At 64.5% G+C, this 18207-nt stretch overlaps 1 protein-coding gene across 6 annotated transcripts in view; it reads right to left on the bottom strand.

Moving 5' to 3' along the window:
• Positions 1–1518: 1518 nt before the first annotated feature.
• The window catches only part of NPNT (nephronectin), a 44596-nt gene continuing 27907 nt past the window's right edge, over positions 1519–18207 (bottom strand). For 4 of the 6 annotated variants that reach the window (XM_055142322.1, XM_055142324.1, XM_055142323.1 and 1 more), the window contains 9 exons: positions 17107–17226; positions 16530–16649; positions 15974–16108; positions 15435–15557; positions 13133–13531; positions 9947–10033; positions 9319–9417; positions 3343–3599; positions 1519–2402 (listed from right to left, as the gene is read on the bottom strand). In XM_055142322.1, the coding sequence (XP_054998297.1) occupies positions 2292–2402; positions 3343–3599; positions 9319–9417; positions 9947–10033; positions 13133–13531; positions 15435–15557; positions 15974–16108; positions 16530–16649; positions 17107–17226 (1451 nt within the window). In that variant the 3' untranslated portion in view covers positions 1519–2291. The remainder of the gene's footprint in view (positions 2403–3342; positions 3600–9318; positions 9418–9946; positions 10034–13132; positions 13532–15434; positions 15558–15973; positions 16109–16529; positions 16650–17106; positions 17227–18207) is intronic. The other 2 variants (XM_055142326.1, XM_055142327.1) reach the window with 1 other exon arrangement.

Genomic DNA, 18207 nt, shown 5'->3' with positions numbered 1-18207 from the left:
CACGGGGCCTGCAGGTGACCGCCCTAACCCTGGAGAGCGTGTGGGGCTGGGGGGGGCCTGAAACCACCCCCCCAACCCCTGCTTCCCGGGCACGTGCCCGCCCCGGCATCTCCAGGGCATTGCTGCTTCTCAGATTGGTTCCGTCCACTCAGAAACGGCCCTTTCTCAGGTCCCAGGTGGCCCGGAGGAAACATTCGGAGCTAACTGAGGCTTGGGGCAGGCTGCAGTGATAGCACAGCGGGGAGGGCGTTTGCCTGGCACGTGGGCGACCCGGGTTCGATTCCCAGCATCCCATATGGTCCCCCGAGCACCGCCGGGAGTCATTCCTGAGTGCAGAGCCAGGAGTAACCCCTGTGCATCACCAGGTATGACCCAAAAAGAAAACAAAAACAAGAAACAGAGCTACCTGAGGCTTTATTGCGCCCCCGCAGCCCTGCATGGTCCGAGGGCCGGCAGGGGCCTTTCTCTGTCCTGCCCGGCCGCTCGGGGTCGTGACCTCGTGCATCTGCTGCTGCCTTGTCTGCCGCGAAGGATCATCAGAGTGTGCGTGAAGCCGCAACGCGCAGGACGCTGAGAGAACCACACCCACCCGAGTGCCCCGGCGAGGCCCCTCGGCCCCTCGGCCCCCGGCCGCCCGGGCAGGAAGCGAAGGTTTGGTTGGAGCCAAGCCATCTGCTGGGCCTGTGGCGGGAGAGCGTTTGCCGTGGGCACCGGCTGTGCCCCCCCCACCCGCCCACACAGCTGGGCACCAGGCCGGCTCCTGAGACGCCCACCCACAGCTCCGAGACCCCTCCCCAGAAGCACAGCAGGCCAGTCAGCCGCGTTAGTAAGTGTTTTTATTTACAATGAATCGTCCTCTTTTTTTTCTTTCCAATTTGGTTACTTTGGAAACCACGAAACAGTTTCCGCCTTAGAAAACATTAAATAAGAAGATGAGATACAGTACTTTGGATAACTTCTCCCGTCAGTGTAGTGCAACGTACTATTGGCACCTAAGAGTGAACGTTTTCTGATGGCTGGCGCCCCCCACCCGCCCCAACTTGCATCACGGGACCAGAGGGAACCGGGACTGGAACCTTCCGAGGCCGTTTCCGGCTCCCGGGGCCGCCCGCCCGAGCACTGGAGATGCCCCCTTGTACCTATTGTTCCACGCCTGGCACCCCCCCCGCCCCCGCCCCCGCCCCCGCCCCGGCTTGGGGAGGTTCTGGTGAAGAGGGGCCTGCGGGTGCACAGCCAGCCCCCACCCGGCTCAGCCCTGGGGCTGCCCAGGGGTCCCGAGGCCCGGCCGGGGCGGTGTGGTCACGTCTGGGCCTTCACGCCGGGGTCTCGGGGCTTCCTCGGGAGATCCTGGAATCCATCCGCCTGCCGAGGGGCAGCTGCGAGCTGGTGTTTGGGAAAGGAGCGGGGGCAGGGAAGGCGGGGGAGCGAGAGCCCCCACTCTGTACAAAGGCCCTGCCGCTTCCCTGCCGGGACCCACTGGCCACCCCTCCTCCCCACCCCGCCCTCCAGACACCTCGGTCCCCTCTCCTGGGGTCGCCATCAGCCCGGCTCCTCCCCTTGTCCCAAGCCCAGACCCTCCTAGGGATTCCCAGCAGACACAGCTCTGGGCAGGGGGCGGGACTCTCCCAGGGGTGGGGGGCAGTGTCGGGGGCGGGGGCGGCCCAGCCTGCTTCCACCCTTCCAAAGCCTCCCACCCGCAGACAGAGCACCGAGCCACGGGGCGGCGCCCGGGGCCACACGCAGCCTGCTCTGCACCCCGCAGCCCTTCCTGAGCGCCCACCCTCTCTGGGTTCCCTCCCCCTCCCCCTCACCACCCCCACCCCAGCCACGCCCGGCAGGGCCCAGCAGCCGGTCACCACGCTGTCCCCCAGATTGCCCCCCTCCCCCCGCAATGCGGCGACACCGTCACCCGGGCCCCCGAGGGTGGTCCTGCCGGACCCCCGAGCAGAAGCCCCGGGACAGGCCACGGGGAGGCGCTGCAGGACGTGGCGAGGGCAGGCAAGCGCCCGCCCGCCCCTATCTCAGAGGGCGGCAGGGAGGCCCTGGCCACGGTGGGCGGGGGGGACAGTCACCCGCTGTGGGGGCAGCTGGGAACTGGCAGGTCCCCCTGGCTGGCGGGTGTGGGGACGGCGGCCCCCGGGCTGGGCTGGGGCCCTCCGGCGGGGGGGGGGGTCTGCACAGAAGCAGAGCCGGGGACACCGCCCAGCCTCCCCCGCCCTGCCCGGCCCCTCCAGGCCTGCTCGGGGGTCGGGGCAAAGACGGGGGACGGGACGGGGCCACGGGGCCTCGGGCTACATGTGGCGCCGCCCGCGGGCCTCGGTGCAGGGGCCTCTGCTCAGCGCCACGTCGTCCAGGGCCACCTCCCCGGCGTGGCCGCGCCTCCTCTCGCCTCTGAAGATGACCTGGGGGGAGAGAGAAGGGGAGGGTGGGTCCCCGGGCCCCTCGCCACGGCCCACAGCAGCTACGGGGCTCCCCGGGGGCCCGGGACGGATGCGCTGATGCCCACACAGAAGCGTGCAGGGGGCACACAGTGCTCCGTGAGCACCTTGGGGGGCGCCCGGGGGGCACGGCAGGCCAGGGAGTCTGCTGGAGGGAGGGGCGGGGCACGGGAACAGCAGGGGGAGCGGGGAGGGAGGGGGCCGGGCCGGTCACCCTGAGAAACTCCTGGGCTCTGGCCCGAATTGCTTGACCTTCTGGCCTTCATTTCCAAAGACACAAAGAGCCACTTTGAGGGGAAAGTGTCCGGGTCCCACAGGGCCCAGGGCACTGACTAAAGGGCATGAGTCTGTCCCAGGAAACGGTGTTCAGGGGCCTCGCCTGGGGGCCCGAGGGTCAGTGTGCCAGCAGAGACCCTCTCGGGGGCCTTAAACACGCTCTCCCGCACCCGGGACAGGCCAGTGACAAGGCACCTGCCCCGCTCACAGCCCAGCCCCGTGATCCCTGCACCCCGGCCAGCAGGGTGCAGTGCCCCCCCCCCCACACACACACAGACTTGCCCAGAGACATGATCTGGGTGTCAAAGCCTCCCCCCACCCCCGTCTGTCCCCAGGGAAGGGCCCTTCCAAGCCAGAGCCCGGGGTCTGTCACCAAGGCTGCTGGGCCGCGGTCTCTGAGGCAAGAGCAATAGGGAAGAAGGGGGGGCTTTAAAGAGACAGTTCAGAAAGGGACCCCCCCAGGAAGCGTGCCCGTGCGGGGCCTCCAGGCTGGACGCGAGGGCTGCAGGGGTGCAGGGTCAGAGACGCCCCCGCCCGCTTTGCAGTTCCCTGAGTGTCTTGTCCAACCCCAGACCCGGGGACCCCTCGCCCCCACCCCGGGGACCCGGCCTGCCTGGGGTCTACTTACGCTCTTGACGTCGGCCCCTCGCAAGGTGACGCGTGTGTGCCTCCAGCCGCGGCCCCCGGCGCGGCCCCACACGGAGGTTCCGGGGGCGCCCTGCTTCCTCACGAACACCTGGAGGCTGCCGGGGGGCGTCCCAGCCACCCGGTGCCGGAAGGACAGGCACAGGGCGGCCCCGGGCTGCGGGCGGCCGAGCGGGAGCACCAGGCGCGCAGCCCTGCCCCCCGGGCCCTTGGCTGCCAACACGGCCAGGTACTGGCCACCTGCGGGGGGAAGCGGGCGTCTGTGGGCCGCATGCCTGTGCCCCTGCGGACGGGTCCCCTGGGCGGGACCTGGATCCTGGGGCTAAACGCCGGGCCGGCTCCCTGTGCAACAGAAACGTGCGGTTCTGCCACAAGACAGAGAACAGGCCACGCGGTGCTCCTGGCGTGGGGCCCCGCTCACGTGGGCCCTGCGGGGCCTCTGCTCCTCTGTCAGACCCGGCCCCTCCCTGTGCCTGCCCTTGGCCGCCCGGCCTGAGACTCGGCCGAGCTTGCTCAGGGCCGGGAGCCACAGCCCAGCACCCCTGCCTGTCCCCACTCCCACCGCTGCCCGGGAGTGCGGACTGAGCCACACACGTGTCCACGGAGTGCAAGCTGAGCCACACATGTGCCATGGGAGTGCAGACTAAGCCACACATGTGTCCATGGAGTGCAGACTAAGCCACACACGTGCCCACGGAGTGCGAGCTGAGCCACACACACACGTCCATGGGAGTACAGACTAAGCCACACATATGTCCATGGAGTGCGGACTGAGTCACACATGTGTCCATGGAGTGCAAACTGAGCCACATATGTGTCCATGGAGTGCGGACTGAGCCACACAAGTGTCCACAGGAGCGTGAACTAAGCTACACACGTGTCCACAGAAATGTGAACTAGACACACACATGTCCGTAGGAGTGTGAACTGCGCCACACATATGTCCATGCTGTCATGGAGTATGAACTGAGCCACACATATGAATGTATCCACAGGAACATGAACTGAGCCATACACACACGTGTCCATGGGACTGTGAACTGGGCCACACACATGTCCATGGGACTGTGAACTGGGCCACACACGTGTCCACAGGAGCATGAACTAACTGAGCCCCACACACGTGTCCATGCTGCCACACGAGTCGTGTCCTGAGGCCTGTCCCGACCACACGGGCTGGGCCACGTGACGCCCCCAGCCCGGCTCCTGGGAAACGCAGTGTGGGTGCGAGGGTGACGTGGGTGTGCCCACAGGAGGGGGTGCTGGGCAGCTCTGAAACTGACCCAGCGGTGACCTGCTCTGACTCCGGGGGAGTCTGGGGTGTGGCCGGTCTGTCCTGGGCCCGCCCACAGGCCACCCGGGGCCACCAGCTGTCCCCAGCCCCATTCCCAAGCATCTGTGGGCAACGGGCGCCGTGCGCGGGGATGACGGGCTCCCGAGGGGGCTGGGGGTGAGAACTGGGGGTGGGGAGCCGCCAGGGCCCCGAGCCCGACACTCAGAGGGCCCCAAATGTCCAGCCCGAGTCAGCTACCGGGCCCCGCTGGCTCCCCGTCTCAGACCTTGGTGGCTCTTACAGTTCACCTGCCTCTCGGCAGACTGGGGTCAGCCTAAGTCCCTGTGGAATGCGGGCGGGGCCCTTGGCTCTGGGCCCCCAGCTCGCGGCCGGCTGGGAACCGCCCACCTGTCCTGCCGGTCTGCACTGGGGCGTGTCGGGCCTCCCTCTGAGGGAAGCGTCACAGAGGGGACGGAGGCACCGTGGGACCCGCCAGCACGGGCAGCACTTGGCCCTGGCTCCCGGTGCTGACTCAGCTCCCCTCCGAGTCTGCCTGGCTCGTGGTGGCGCGGCCCCCCACGGCACGGAAGGTGCTGTTATTCGGGGGGTTACAGTGGGCGCTGCCGCCACACCCGCCTGCAAGTGAGGCAGTGAACCCCCAGTTCCCTCTCAGACCGGTCTGTGCCTTTTCGCTTCCCGCTTCAGAACAGCAGCGTCAGCTGCTCACCTACGACCCAGGCGGTCAGAGGAAGTGACCGCCAAGTTGGCAGATGGCCTGTCACGGTGGGGCCCGGGGGAGCCAGGGTCCCTAGGGCTTGCTGGCAGTCACCTCTCAAACGCAAACAGCTCTGGGGTCTGTTTCTCCTAGTAGCAAGCAAAAGGGTAGCGACACCACACGAAAGAGGACCGAGTTTCCTTTCACATAAAGGGCCTGACAAGCTGGTGAAGACACCGTGGAGATGCCTCCAGACCCCACCCAGGCTGTCTCATCTGGGCAACCCGGAGGGGCCGGGGGAGACCCCTCCACGCCCCATCGGCTGAGCCCTGGCAGCTGAAAACCTCCAGGACTCAACCGCCCCCACGCTCACGGCCGCTCTCCACACACTCAGACAAGCCTCGCCCGTGAGTGAGCCTGCTCCTGGGCCGCACTGCCTCGACATGCCATACTTCACACCGCCAGTGTACCAAGAGCAGCACAGTGCATCTGAGGGGGTGGAAGCAGAGGGCAACCAATCTTAGGGGCAAGTATACAGATAGATATATATACATATACGCACACATATATGTATACATATACATATACACATATACATATATACATATATATATATATATGTGTATATGGACTGGAGCGATAGCACAGCAGGTAGGGCGTTTGCCTTGCATGCAGCCAACCCAGGTTCGATTCCTCTGCCCCTCTCGGAGAGCCTGGCAAGCTACCGAGAGTATCCCGCCCACACAGCAGAGCCTGGCAAGCTACCCGTGGCATATTTGATATGCCAAAAACAGTAACAAGTCTCACAATGGAGATGTTACTGGTGCCCACTCGAGCAAATCGATAAAAAATGGGATGACAGTGCTACAATGCTATATATATATACATACATATATATACATATACACATACATACACACACACATATATGCACACAAGGCTGGACCTTTAACAACATGTTAATGGATATTGGGTGAAACACAAAAATCTTCATACACTTTCCTCTAAGAAAACTTTTTGGGATCATTTTTAGCAAATTATTCATAACAAGCAATACAAAATAAATTACTTTGGTTCTGCTTTGGGGGCAGGGTTTGGGGTTCGGGATAGAAACATTTGAAATACGGTGGTGGGAAGGTGCGATGGTGGTGGGATTGGTGTCTGGATAGTAAATGAAACCAACTATTGTGAACAACTTTATAAAAATAAAATAAAAATAAAAACACAAAAGTAAGAAGCATGGCAGGAACCAGCCCTGCGATCTATAAAAAGTTGCTCAAGAATTCACAAAACAAGAAACACAAACGAGTTGATTTTTTTTTGCTCTTTGGGTCACACCCGGCGATGCTCAGGAGTTACTCCTGGCTCTGCACTCAGGAATTACTCCTGGCAGTGCTCAGGGGACCATATGGGATGCTGGGATTTGAACCTGGGTTGGCCGCATGCAAGGCAAACGCCCTACCCGCTGTGCTATCGCTCCAGCCCCACGAGGCGCTTTTTTAAACCTATAAACTGGCAAAGAAACAAAACAGCAGAGTCGGGTGGTTTCTCAGCAGCTCCCGCTTCTGCCTGTACAAGGCCGAGGGTCTGCACCTCCCCCAGCCAAGAAACAGTTTAACAAGATCTGCTGGGGGGCCGGGGGCCGGGCCATGCCCGGCGGTGCCGGGGTCTGAACCGGGGTTGGCACAGTCTGAGTGGCGCCTCCCCCCTGCTGCATCTCTGACCCACCGGAACTGCTTCTCGAACACGGACGGCGGGTGGGCCGAAACCTGCACTCACACACCACCCGTCAGGGCACCGGTGCGGGGGCAGATGCAGGGACGGCTGTCCGGCTCCCAGGGTGGGTGTGGACCCTGCGCCTGGGCCAGGCAGCCTGAGGAAGCTGTCCTGCTGGGCTGCCCTGGGCCTGCCCCGGGCACTGCGGGGGGCGGGGGGGGGGAGCCGGGGTCAGGGGCCCCCCAGGGCGAGCCCCAGCCCTGAGCTGGGCAGGGTGTGGTGGACGGTCAGCGTCCAGACTGAAGGGGCGACGCTGGCTCCACGCCTGGGACAGAAACTGGTGGGCGGGGGGGGGGGAGGAAGGGGGGGCGGAATCTTCTGGAAAGCACAGCTGGGAGCGGCTGCTGGGGAGGGTGTGGAGCTTCTCCCGGCCCTCCCGGTGGCTGCTTCTCCCCAAACAATGCCGGGCTTGGCGCCGCAGCAGACATGTTGTGCACAGGCCGGCAGGCCCGGGGCTGTCGGCGAGGGCGCTGAGTCAGCGTGCCCGGGGCTTGGGTTCCAGGAAACGCCGGCCCGGCGGGGCCAGCGGGGCCAGCAGCGCTCCAAGGACCAGAGCGGGTCCTTCCTGACGGGCCGAGGAGCCGACCTCGCAGCTGTTTCCCCGCCGCTGGCCCACCCCTGCTTCCTCGGGGCGTTGACACACGAGAGTGTTGCCCGTCTGGGTCCCGGGGGAGAAACGCCCGGGCTGGGCGGGGGTGCGCCGTGCAGCGGGGAGGGCACTGGCCTCACACACAGCGGGCCCAGGGCGTCCCCAGGATCCCGTGTGGCCTCTGAGCCCACCAAGAGCAATTCCCGAGTGCAGAGGCAGCGACGGTGCTGAGCCCGCCCGGTGCCTGGAGCAGACAGTGACCCCCTCCCCCGCCCCCCCTCCCCAGAAAGGCAGCCCGGGCGGGCGCCTGCCGAGGGAGCAAGTGAAACCCCCACCGGGGTCAAGTTCGCTGACCCCCAGGACGGGCAATGTGACCCCACACAGGGCCATGGTCCCTGCTCCCTGCTTAGGCACCGGGCTCCCGTGCACCCCGCACCCCGCACCCCTACACCCCGCACCGTGTTGGGAAGTGAACCGGGGACTCGTGTGCCAGGCAAGCTCCTCCCCCGCTGCCCACTCTCCACCACCCGGCCCTGGGCAGCGCAGACTCTCCATTTGAGATGTGCCGGACCCAGATCACTCCCCTCCGCACTCCTCCGCAGTGCTCACCCTCCCCCAGGGGCCCGGGGCGGGCCGGGGCCGTCTGGACACTGACTCCGGGCAGCACACCCACTTCCCCTTCAGCCACTTTGCCCCGGGATCCACATTCGGTCCCTCATCCAGCTCACAGAGCCAGATGCACACGCTCTTGTGTACACACACGCACGCACACGCACACATAGGCACGCATATGCAATCAGGCATGCATCAGAATGCACACACATTCACACACACACATGCACACACGCAGCCACACACGCACGTGCATGCACTGGAATGCACACACTCACACACACATGCACACATGGACATGCCCACATACACACACACTCATACGCACACACATACACAACTGCACACAGACACACTCACAGCCACACGCTGACAGGTACACACTCACACTCACAGACGCTGTACCCTCTCCTCTCTGACAAGTGGACTCAGACGGAGAAGCCCTGACCAGGCCCAGCACACACCAGGTGCCCAGCGAGGCAGGACGCCGAACTCCTGTCCTCCCATTAAGCCTCGCCCCCAAAATCCAGCAATCCAGAGCGTCGTGCCCTCAGCCAGGCGGCCGAGACGGCCCAACGCTGAGACCCCAGAACAGGCCTCGTGCGCCCCCTCCGCCTGCAGCAGGCCGGCTCAGAGACCTGCAGGGACCGTTCTCTCGGGGGGACCCTGGCTTTCTCCACCATCCCAGCTGCTCGGAAGCCCTGCGGCTCCCCCGGCCTCGCCTTCCTGGGAACGTCCCGCTGCCCCCTCCCAGCACGGCTTCGCTCCCTCGGGCCTGGGTCCCGCATCTGGACCCGCCCCCCCCAACGAGAACGGGCTTCCGGGTGGCCCGGCCGCAGCCACGGCTCGGACACTGACCGTCCCTTCCTGACCCATCTTAGGAAAGCGCGTGGCACCGCGTGGGGGCGGGGCTGTCCGAGGACCGTGGCGCCCGCCAGGAGCCCAGGCCGGCCAGCCAGGGGGGCAGCGTCCGTGGTGGGATTCGCCTCCTTACCTGCGGGGTCGAGCGTCAGCTCCCAGTGCGAGTCGCTGTCCTTTTCCCGGATCCAGCCGCAGAGCCCGTGGTCAAAATCGCAGCTGTGAATCAGGACACCTGGCGGGGCGGGAGGGGAGCGGGTGGGGGCCTCTGGCCTGCACCGTGCCCCGCCGTGCCCCCGCCCTTCCCCTCCGGAGACAGAAAGGCCGTGTGGGAAGCGTGTCCGGCCCGGGGCCACGTGTGCGGCTGCACACACAGATGACACAGACCCGCCCCGGCACCGCTTCCTCCGCATGGTGCAATGCTGCTTCCCTACATTTGATACTATTTTTTAAGTGGGTGCACACCTGGCAGTGCTCAGGGGTCACAGCTGGCCCTGTGCTCCGGGGACCCCGCACAGCCCGGGAACCGCCTTGAGCCCTGCACTCTGGCCTCAGCGATTTTTAAAAGCCGGGAATGATGATTCAGAAAAATTATTTTCGGTCAAATGGCTTGATTAGAGCGGAAACCGAGCTGCTGAAAACATATCCACGAAGCAGAACAGAATCGGCTCGGAGTCCACAGCTGCGGGGAGAGCAGGGGAGGGAGCGAGGGCAGGGGAGGGGAGAGAAGGGGAGGGAGCGAGGGCAGGGGCAGGGGCACCCACCTGGGTCGTCCTTGGCCTCCTCGTCTGCGCTGACTCCTCGCTCGATTTCAAAGATCTCAAACAGGTCGTTGGTCGGCTGCCGGGGAACTGCGGGCAGAGGGTTGCTGGTGGCACCCGCTGTCCACCCTGGGTCCAGCCCAGCGAGGCTGCGGCTGGCTCTGGGGGCTGCGAGGCCCCTGCCCTGTCCAGGCCGGCTTTCCGAAGGCGCCCCCAGCCCCTACTCGGACCCTTGTCTCCAGGATGGCGGTGCCCGAGCAGTCTGGGCACGGTGGGGGGTGAGGGGCCCGTCCCGGCGGCTCTGTCCTGCTCCTGGCCTGCCTGCGGCCTGACTGCCCACAGCTGCTCTGAACATTTACTGAGCAGGGTAGAGGAGCGTGGGGTTCGAGCAAGGCTCTGGCGTCTGAGGCTGGAGCTTCCATGTCCTCCTTGTGGGGACACAGCGACAGGGCTCAGGGGTGAGGCAGCGTGGAGGGAACACACGCACCAGGGAGCGGCCCAGGGCACGGCAAAGGCCCAGCTGGGGCGCCACCAACGTGAGCCGCAGTCCTGAGCATGCAGAACAGATCTGTGGGGCTAGAGCACGGCCCGGACTGCTGCTCTCAGGAGGGCAAGAGAGGGCAGCGGGGTGGAGGGCGTGAGGCTGCAGAGGTGAGGCTGCAGGGGTGAGGCTGCAGGGGTGAGGCTGCAGGAGTGGGGGAGGCTGCAGGACTGAGGGGGGAGGCTTCAGGAGTGAGGGGGGGTAAGGCTGCAGGGGTGAGGGGGTGAGGTTGAGGGTGAGAGGGTGAGGCTGCAGGGGTAAGGGTGTAAGGCTGCAGAGGTGAGGGGGTAAGGTGGCAGGGGTGAGGCTGCAGGGATGAGGCTTCAGAAGTGAGGGGGTGAGGCTGCAGGGGTGAGGGTGTAAGGCTGCAGAAGTGAGGGGGTAAGGTTGCAGGGGTGAGGCTGCAGGGGTGAGGCTGCAGGAGCGAGGCTGCAGGGGTGAGGGGTGAGGCTGCAGGGGTGAGGCTTCAGAAGTGAGGGGGTGAGGCTGCAGGGGTGAAGGGTGAGGCTGCAGGGGTGAGGGTGTAAGGCTGCAGAAGTGAGGGGGTAAGGTTGCAGGGGTGAGGCTGCAGGGGTGAGGCTGCAGGGGTGAGGGGGTGAGGCTGCAGGGGTGAGGGGGCGAGTCTGCGGGGGTGAGGGGGTGAGGCTGCAGGGGTGAGGCTGCAGCATCCCATGTGCCGCTGAGGAGGAAGTGCCAGGGCGAGGAAGGCCCTCAGTGGGGTCCTTGAGCCAGGCGGACTCAGCCTCCCCCGGAGCTGCCGGCCCCGCCAGCCGCGTCCACTCCCAGGATGCCGCAGTTCGGGGCACCCAGAATGCCCTGCTGGGAAGGGGAGGCCTGGGCTGTGTGGGTGCGGGGCCTGGCTGCCCCTTCCTGGCAGTCTGCTGCCCCCAGAGCCGGGCGGGGCGGAGGGGCGGGGCCGAGTATGACCCCGGGGAGGGAGTGCCAGACCCGCTTGCTGCCGGGCATCTGTGCCAGGTGCTATGACACGGGACACCTCCTGCCCCAGACAGGGCCGGCTGTGTGTCTAGAGAACCCCGTTCCCGAGGGGCGGCTGCCCAGCCCCGCCAGGGAGGGACCCCGCAGGGCCCCCTCCACAGGGCCGAGTGGCCGCAGCACGCAGAGGCCCAGGACAGCTCCCGCAAACACGGTCCGTCCTCGTGCCCCGGGGACCCACGGCCCTTCTGTGCCCCACAGGACAGGAGCGAGGGGGTCTGCGCCTGCTGGGGCCCGCCGGGGGTCCGGGGCTCAAGGCCCACCCGGGGGACACGGCACCTGGGCACCATCCAGGCAAGATTCTGGATGAAATGGGGTCCTCTCGATGGAAAAGGGTAAAGAAAAGTTAGAAAGGAGGAAGAGCGTGAGGAGGAAGAGGGAGAAGAAGGAGAAGAAAAAGAAAAGAAGGAGGAGGAGGAGGAGGAGGAGGAGGAGGAGGAGGAGGAGGAGAAGGAGAAGAAGGAGAAGAAGGAGAAGAAGGAGGAGGAGGAGGAGAAGAAAAAGAAGAAGAGGAAGAAGAAGGAGGAGGAGGAGGAGGAGGAGGAGGAGGAGGAGGAGGAGGAGGAGGAGGAGGAGGAGGAGGAGGAGGAGGAGGAGAAGAAGAAGAAGAAGAAGAAGAAGAAGAAGAAGAAGAAGAAGAAGAAGAAGAAGAAGAAGAAGAAGAAGAAGAAGAAGAAGAAGAAGAAGAAAAGAAATACTAAAGCTAATAATAAACAGTGAGTAGAGCTAATACAAAATCCCACTTTGTTCTCGCTAAGAGGAAGGCGCCAGGCTCACACCCGTGCCCGCCCTCCTGCAGGGTCGGCGAGGGGGTCTGTGACCAGGGCGAGGGGCCCCAGGAGGAGGCCCCGCCACCCACAGGCCGAGCAGGAAGGGGCCCTGGGAACCTCGCCGGGACTCCCACCCACACCCGGTCCCCGACCGGCCACACGCATCCCCCTTCCGGGTCAGCGCCGTGACCTGGCAGGGACGTGATGCCACCCTGCCCCAGAGGGACGCGTCAGGACCCCCGTGCACCAAGCCTACGGGCACAGAGCACCAGGGGGGCCCCGAGCACTGTGCCCAGGAGCAGCGTCGCTCTGCGTCCCTGCAGGGGGGAGCGGATTCCAGCTGCGCCCAGCAGCCCGCAAACACTCTGCCGCCGAGACCCCAGCGCTGCGTGTGTCTGCGCCGCACCTCTGTGTGCACCCGTGCGTGTGTGCGCCCGTGCCTGTGTGCGCCCGTGCGCCTGGGCATTCCCGGGGGTGCTTGTGGCCTCGGGGCCCAACTACCCCGGGGCCCGGTCACCCACTCCGGGTCCTGGGCGACGTGGAGACTCGCCCGAGAGACCGTGCCCGCTCCACCCGCCCTGGCTGCGCAGAAGCAGCCCCTGGAGACGCGGCTCAGGCAACACACGCAGGGGCCATGACAGCCCCGGGGAGACGGGCCCCGCACAGGGCCGGCCCACGCCCGCTCCAGGACTCAAGGCAGAGACCAGCGCCCTCGGGGCTCGCTCCAGGGGGGCACACACACGGAAGGGGCGAGAGACCCTGAGCCCAGCTGGCAGCGACCCAACGGGAAGGGGGAGGGGCAGACCGCCCGGCGCGGGCACAGCCGACACCCGCCCGCAGCGGGCCAGGGCCACGCGGCCACGCGAGCACGCGGGGGCCACTTACTGAACACGTCTCCCCGCGGCTTCTGCGGGTCCGTCTGGATCCGGTTGTCCACCGTGGCCCACGGGAGAGGCGGCGTGGCGGGGGCCGCCGTCGTCCATCCGGGCGTGGGGGGCGGGGGCGGGGGGGAAGTTCTTGGTTCGGGGGGCGGGGGCGGTGGCGGAGTTCTGGGTTCTGGGGGCGGGGGCGGGGGCCGCCACGGGGTTGGCGCTGGCGTGGGTCTCGCGGTTGGCGCGGCAGTGGGGCTGCTGGTGGTGACGGGAGGAACATAGGGCGTCTCGGGGGGGCCCCGCGTGCCCCCCACGTCAGGAATCCGGTTGCTGAAGCCCCCGTCCTCCCGGGGGGGGCTCGCGCTGCTCGGGGGCACTCGGACGGGGGGCTCGACCACGACCTTCGGGACATCTGCAAGTCGACAGACTCGGTCAGCAAGGCAGCGGGTAAGGTGCACGCGCACACACGCACACACACACACACTCATTCTCACACTCTCACACACACAACACACTCCCATGCACACCCAAGTATCTCATCCAGTCAATTCTCCTTCTACCGACCCCTGCTGGGATGTGTGAGCTTTCCACATTAAATACGGGATCCTAACACACACACAGATAGACACACACAGACACACACAGAAACACACACACAGAAACACACACAGACACACACACAGACACACACACAGACACACATTCAGACAGACACACACAGACACCACACACAGACCCACACACAAACACACACAGACACACATTCAGACAGACACACACAGACACACACACAGACACACACAAAGACACACACACAGACCCACACACAGACACACATTCAGACAGACACACACAGACACACACACAGACACACACACAGACACACACACAGACCCACACACAGACACACATTCAGACAGACACACACAGACACACACAGAAACACACACACAGACACAGACACCACACACAGACCCACACACAGATACACACACAGACACACATTCAGAAAGACACACACACAGAAACACACACACAGACACAGACATAGACACACACAGACACACAGAAACACACACAGACAGATACACACGTAGACAGACGCACATGCAGACAGACACACACAGAAACACACAGAGACACACACAGACACTCACAAGCACACACAAATGCACACAGAGCCACCGGAGGGAGGTTCAGAAATCAGAGTGGCGTTTGTTATGAATATGTACCGTGTGGGAAAATTTTAAGCTGTGCAAAGTGAAAACAGACAGATTTCTAAATATAAAAATGTTGTCTTTTCTTGGGCAGGGCCGGGGTCCGCTGCAGAGAGGAACTACAGCAGGTGGGTGTGTGCCTGGCACGCGGCCAACCAGGGTTCGAGCCTCAGTGCCACAGAGTCCCCCAGCACTGCCAGGAGGGCTCCCTGGCTGCAGAACGAGGAGGAAGCTCGAGCACTGTCGGGCATGTGCCCCAAATGAAAACAAGAATAAAGATGCTCTTTTGCAAGGGGAAAGGAGAGGAGCGTGCAGGCTGCTGTACCAAGTGTCGGGTGGCACAGTGTTGCTATGGAGTAGGTTCAAACTGCGTAAAACCGATCCTGTTCTCCTTCACTCACAGCCTGGCACACGCAGGCCAGTCTGGTGCTTCAGAGTCTGTCTTGCTCCCCCCCGCCTGCCCACTTACTCATTTACAACAATTGCTCACTGAAAAGAGCCTTTCAGAGGTGGCCAAGATCACCTGTAAACTCTTTTTTTCCTTGGTTGCTCCGCAAGAACTAATATTTAATCTGGCAGGAGTGATGTATTCCACGACTACCTGGCCCTCTGAGAAATCCTTTAATCCCTGTGATTTTATGCTCCGTGATTTTCAGTAAATATTTCACTCCAAAAATTTAAAAAATTAACAACCTCTGCATGAAATGCGTGTCAGAGGACGGCCCTGGTTGTGCGCCTTCCCGTGCGGGGCAGTCAGCCACCCCTGGTACACTTATTAACACGCCTCTGCGCCAAATAACCCTCACTTGAAAAAACAACCCAAGGAGCAAAATGGTCCTGAACGTAGAACCGCACCTAGGACTGTTTTCAGAGTAGACTGGGGGGTGGGAGACCACCGGAGGGGCACGCGCGACCCTCAGCCTGGCCCGAGAGGCACCAGGCTGGTTTCTGACCCCAAAGGCAGGTGCTCGGGGAGTCTCCTGGCATCTAACGGGGCACGATGGGGAGATCTGGGGCCGGGCAGCGAGGGCCCGGAGGCTGGGAGGCCTTGCCGCGCCTGCAGCCTGCACGCGGTGACACACGCCACACGCTACTCACACACGCAGGTCCGGCCGTCGCCCTTGTAGCCTTCCTTACACTGGCACCGGTAGGAGCCGGGCGTGTTGTGACACCAGGCGGAACTGCTGCACGGAGGCTGCCCCTGGGAGCACTCGTCTATGTCTGCACGGGAGGAGGAGGGGGTCAGAGGGGCTGGGAGCACTCCTCTCTGTCTGCATGGGAGTAAGGGGAGCAGAAGGGCTGGGAGCACTCCTCTATGTCTTCGCAGGAGGAGGGGGATCAGAGGGGCTGGGAGCACTCATTATGCACAGGAGGAGGAGGATCAGATCAGAGGGGCTGGGAGCACTCCTCTCTGCATGGGAGGAGGGGGAGCAGAGGAGCTGGGAGCACTCATCTCTGCATGGGAGGAGGGGGACCCGAGGCGTCGTGAGTGGCAGGAACAGTCTCAGAGCAAAGGTATAACCAGCCGCCAGCAGAGCACCTCATGGGTGGGGGTCATGGGGGAGTGATGCCACCCCCCCCAACTGCAAGCCCGTGGGTGCCATGGGAGTGCCCCCGGAGCGGGCCTGGGGCCTTACCGTGACACTGGTACTTCCCCCCGATGTACATGAGGTCGAAGCCCTCGTGGCACTTGCAGATGTAGCTCCCGAAAGTGTTGACGCACTGCCGGAACCTCGGGCAGGACGCGGCCCCGGTCACGCACTCGTCCACGTCTGCAGAGACCACGGGCAGCGCGGCTGAGGGGCGCGGCTCAGCGGGGGATGCCCCGCGCCCACACGCACCCCCAGCCTGCAGGCAACGTTTTGGAAGCTTCAGACCAGAGACTCATGCACGGAATTAAGGGGTCGGGCCCAGGGCTGCGTTTCGGGCCACAGAGACACACCAGACTTCCAGCCCGGGCCCAAACTGTCCGACTCAACCACCTGTCGGCCTGGGGTCACTGCTCTTCTCCCCCCAGCACGTCGGCCAGGAAGGGCCAAAGTCTCGCCCCCTGACCCGTCACGCCTGCCCTGGCACGGAGCTCCGTGCCCAGAGGAAGTTCCCCAAACCTCTCCCGGCCCCAGCGGCCCCCACCCCGTGCTCAAACTCTGCCCGCCCCCCCCGCCCGCTCCTCCCTCTGCCCCCGCAGCTCACCCACACAGGTCCTGCCATCGGGCGCCAGCTGCAGGCCGGGCGAGGGGCACTGGCACCGCACCTGCCCCTTGACCACGTCGCAGCCGTACTGGCAGTTGGCCATGGAGCACGACAGGGCACCTGGGCGGAGAGCGGGTCTGACTCGGGGGAGGGGCCCGGGGGTCCCCGGGGTCTCCGGGGACCACGACACGCACCCAGCAGGGAAGCCCGGGAGACCAGCGGGAGCTCCAGCCCTCCGGCCCGTTGGGGGGTGGGGGGCCTCAGTTCCCGAGGGGCCAGTGACCGTGTCAGAACAGCTCCCACAGCCGCGGCCAGTCAGGGCCTGCACGTGCTGGGTGCGGGGTCACCGTGACGACTGCCCACCCTCCAGGCCGGGCACCAGCCCCCTCCCTCCCCAGAGCCGCCCCGTCGGACGGGCGACGTCCTCCTGTCCCAGAGGCAGCGCGAGGGGACTGTGGCTTGACCACGGGCAGAGGACGGCTGGGGTGGGGGGGAGCGTAGGGGGACACGAAACCCAGCCGCTGCCACGTCTTAGCAACGCTGGACGGGCCCGCCCGCCCCGGGGCCTTGGCCGTACTGGAGCAGGAGCCGTCGGGCATCAGCATGTAGCCGTTCAGGCAGTAGCACTTGAAGCTGCCGAAGGTGTTCATGCACCGGTGTTTGCACGGCCGCGGCTTCAGCCCACACTCGTTGAGATCTGGAAGGGGGGGGGCGGGAATGACGCGGCCACCCTCCCCGCCGTGCCCCGGGAGAGGAGGAGGAAGGAAGAGCAGCCACACTCAGCACGCACCAGACAGACCCGCCCCCACCACCGGCTGGGCGCTCGGCTGAACGCTGCGCGTGTGGTCCCCGCCTGGGAGGGACAGGGGCGGGTCCTCGTGGACACGCATTTGGGGGATGGGACTGCCAGGACGGGCCCCCCCGCTCCTGGCACCCGTGTCCTCCAGCACGCGTCCTACTGTCTCCTCACTCGGGCCCTGACCGGCTCCGGCCCTCCGCTGACCTCTGCGGCCTTCCCCGAGGAAAGCACAGCCCCGGGCCTCACGGCTCCCGGAGGCCTCGCCCGCCCTGCTCATCTCGGGGAGAAAGCTCATCCCCGTGTCTGCAGTGGACACGGGATAAAACGGGGGAAACCAGCGTCCACCGAGGGGAAGGGCTCTTGGGAATGGACGCGTCCCGGGCAGTGGTGCCTCGTGGGCTGCTGGCCCCTAGGTTAGGTTTATTAGTTTCAGGCTCCACATGAACTGAAACCTGTGGCCACGTGCTAAGAGGCATCCCCGACTCCAGCTGGACGCTGCGCCTCCAGTGGTCAGACTGCTGCTGGCCAGAGAGCGCCCGGCCCCGACGGGCGTCGTTAAGAAGAGACCAGCTGCATTTACTGTGTCTGGAGCTGCCAGCACAAGCGCCTGATTAACATAATTAAATTACCCGCTAATCCATGGCGCTGCATCAAACCAGAACTACAGAGGGAGCCACTCTGCACGTCGTTCTCAGATCTAATCTAATTTGAATTTGGTCGGCTCGTTTACTGGGAATCTGTAGAGATCGCTCAGCTGAGCCATTAAATCATACGGCGCGTGAAGGCCACGGGCCTGCTTGCTTCTCAGGGCGCGTCCTGCTTCCCTGGCTCTAACTGCTCTCACCTGTCAGCAGGAGGTCACAGGGGTGAGCCCCGGGT

Source organism: Sorex araneus, chromosome 6 (genome assembly GCF_027595985.1).
Source record: "Sorex araneus isolate mSorAra2 chromosome 6, mSorAra2.pri, whole genome shotgun sequence".
Classification (NCBI taxonomy): Eukaryota; Metazoa; Chordata; class Mammalia; order Eulipotyphla; family Soricidae; genus Sorex; species Sorex araneus.
The sequence above is the reverse complement of the archived record's forward strand: the minus strand, read 5'-3'. Positions and strand labels throughout refer to the sequence as shown.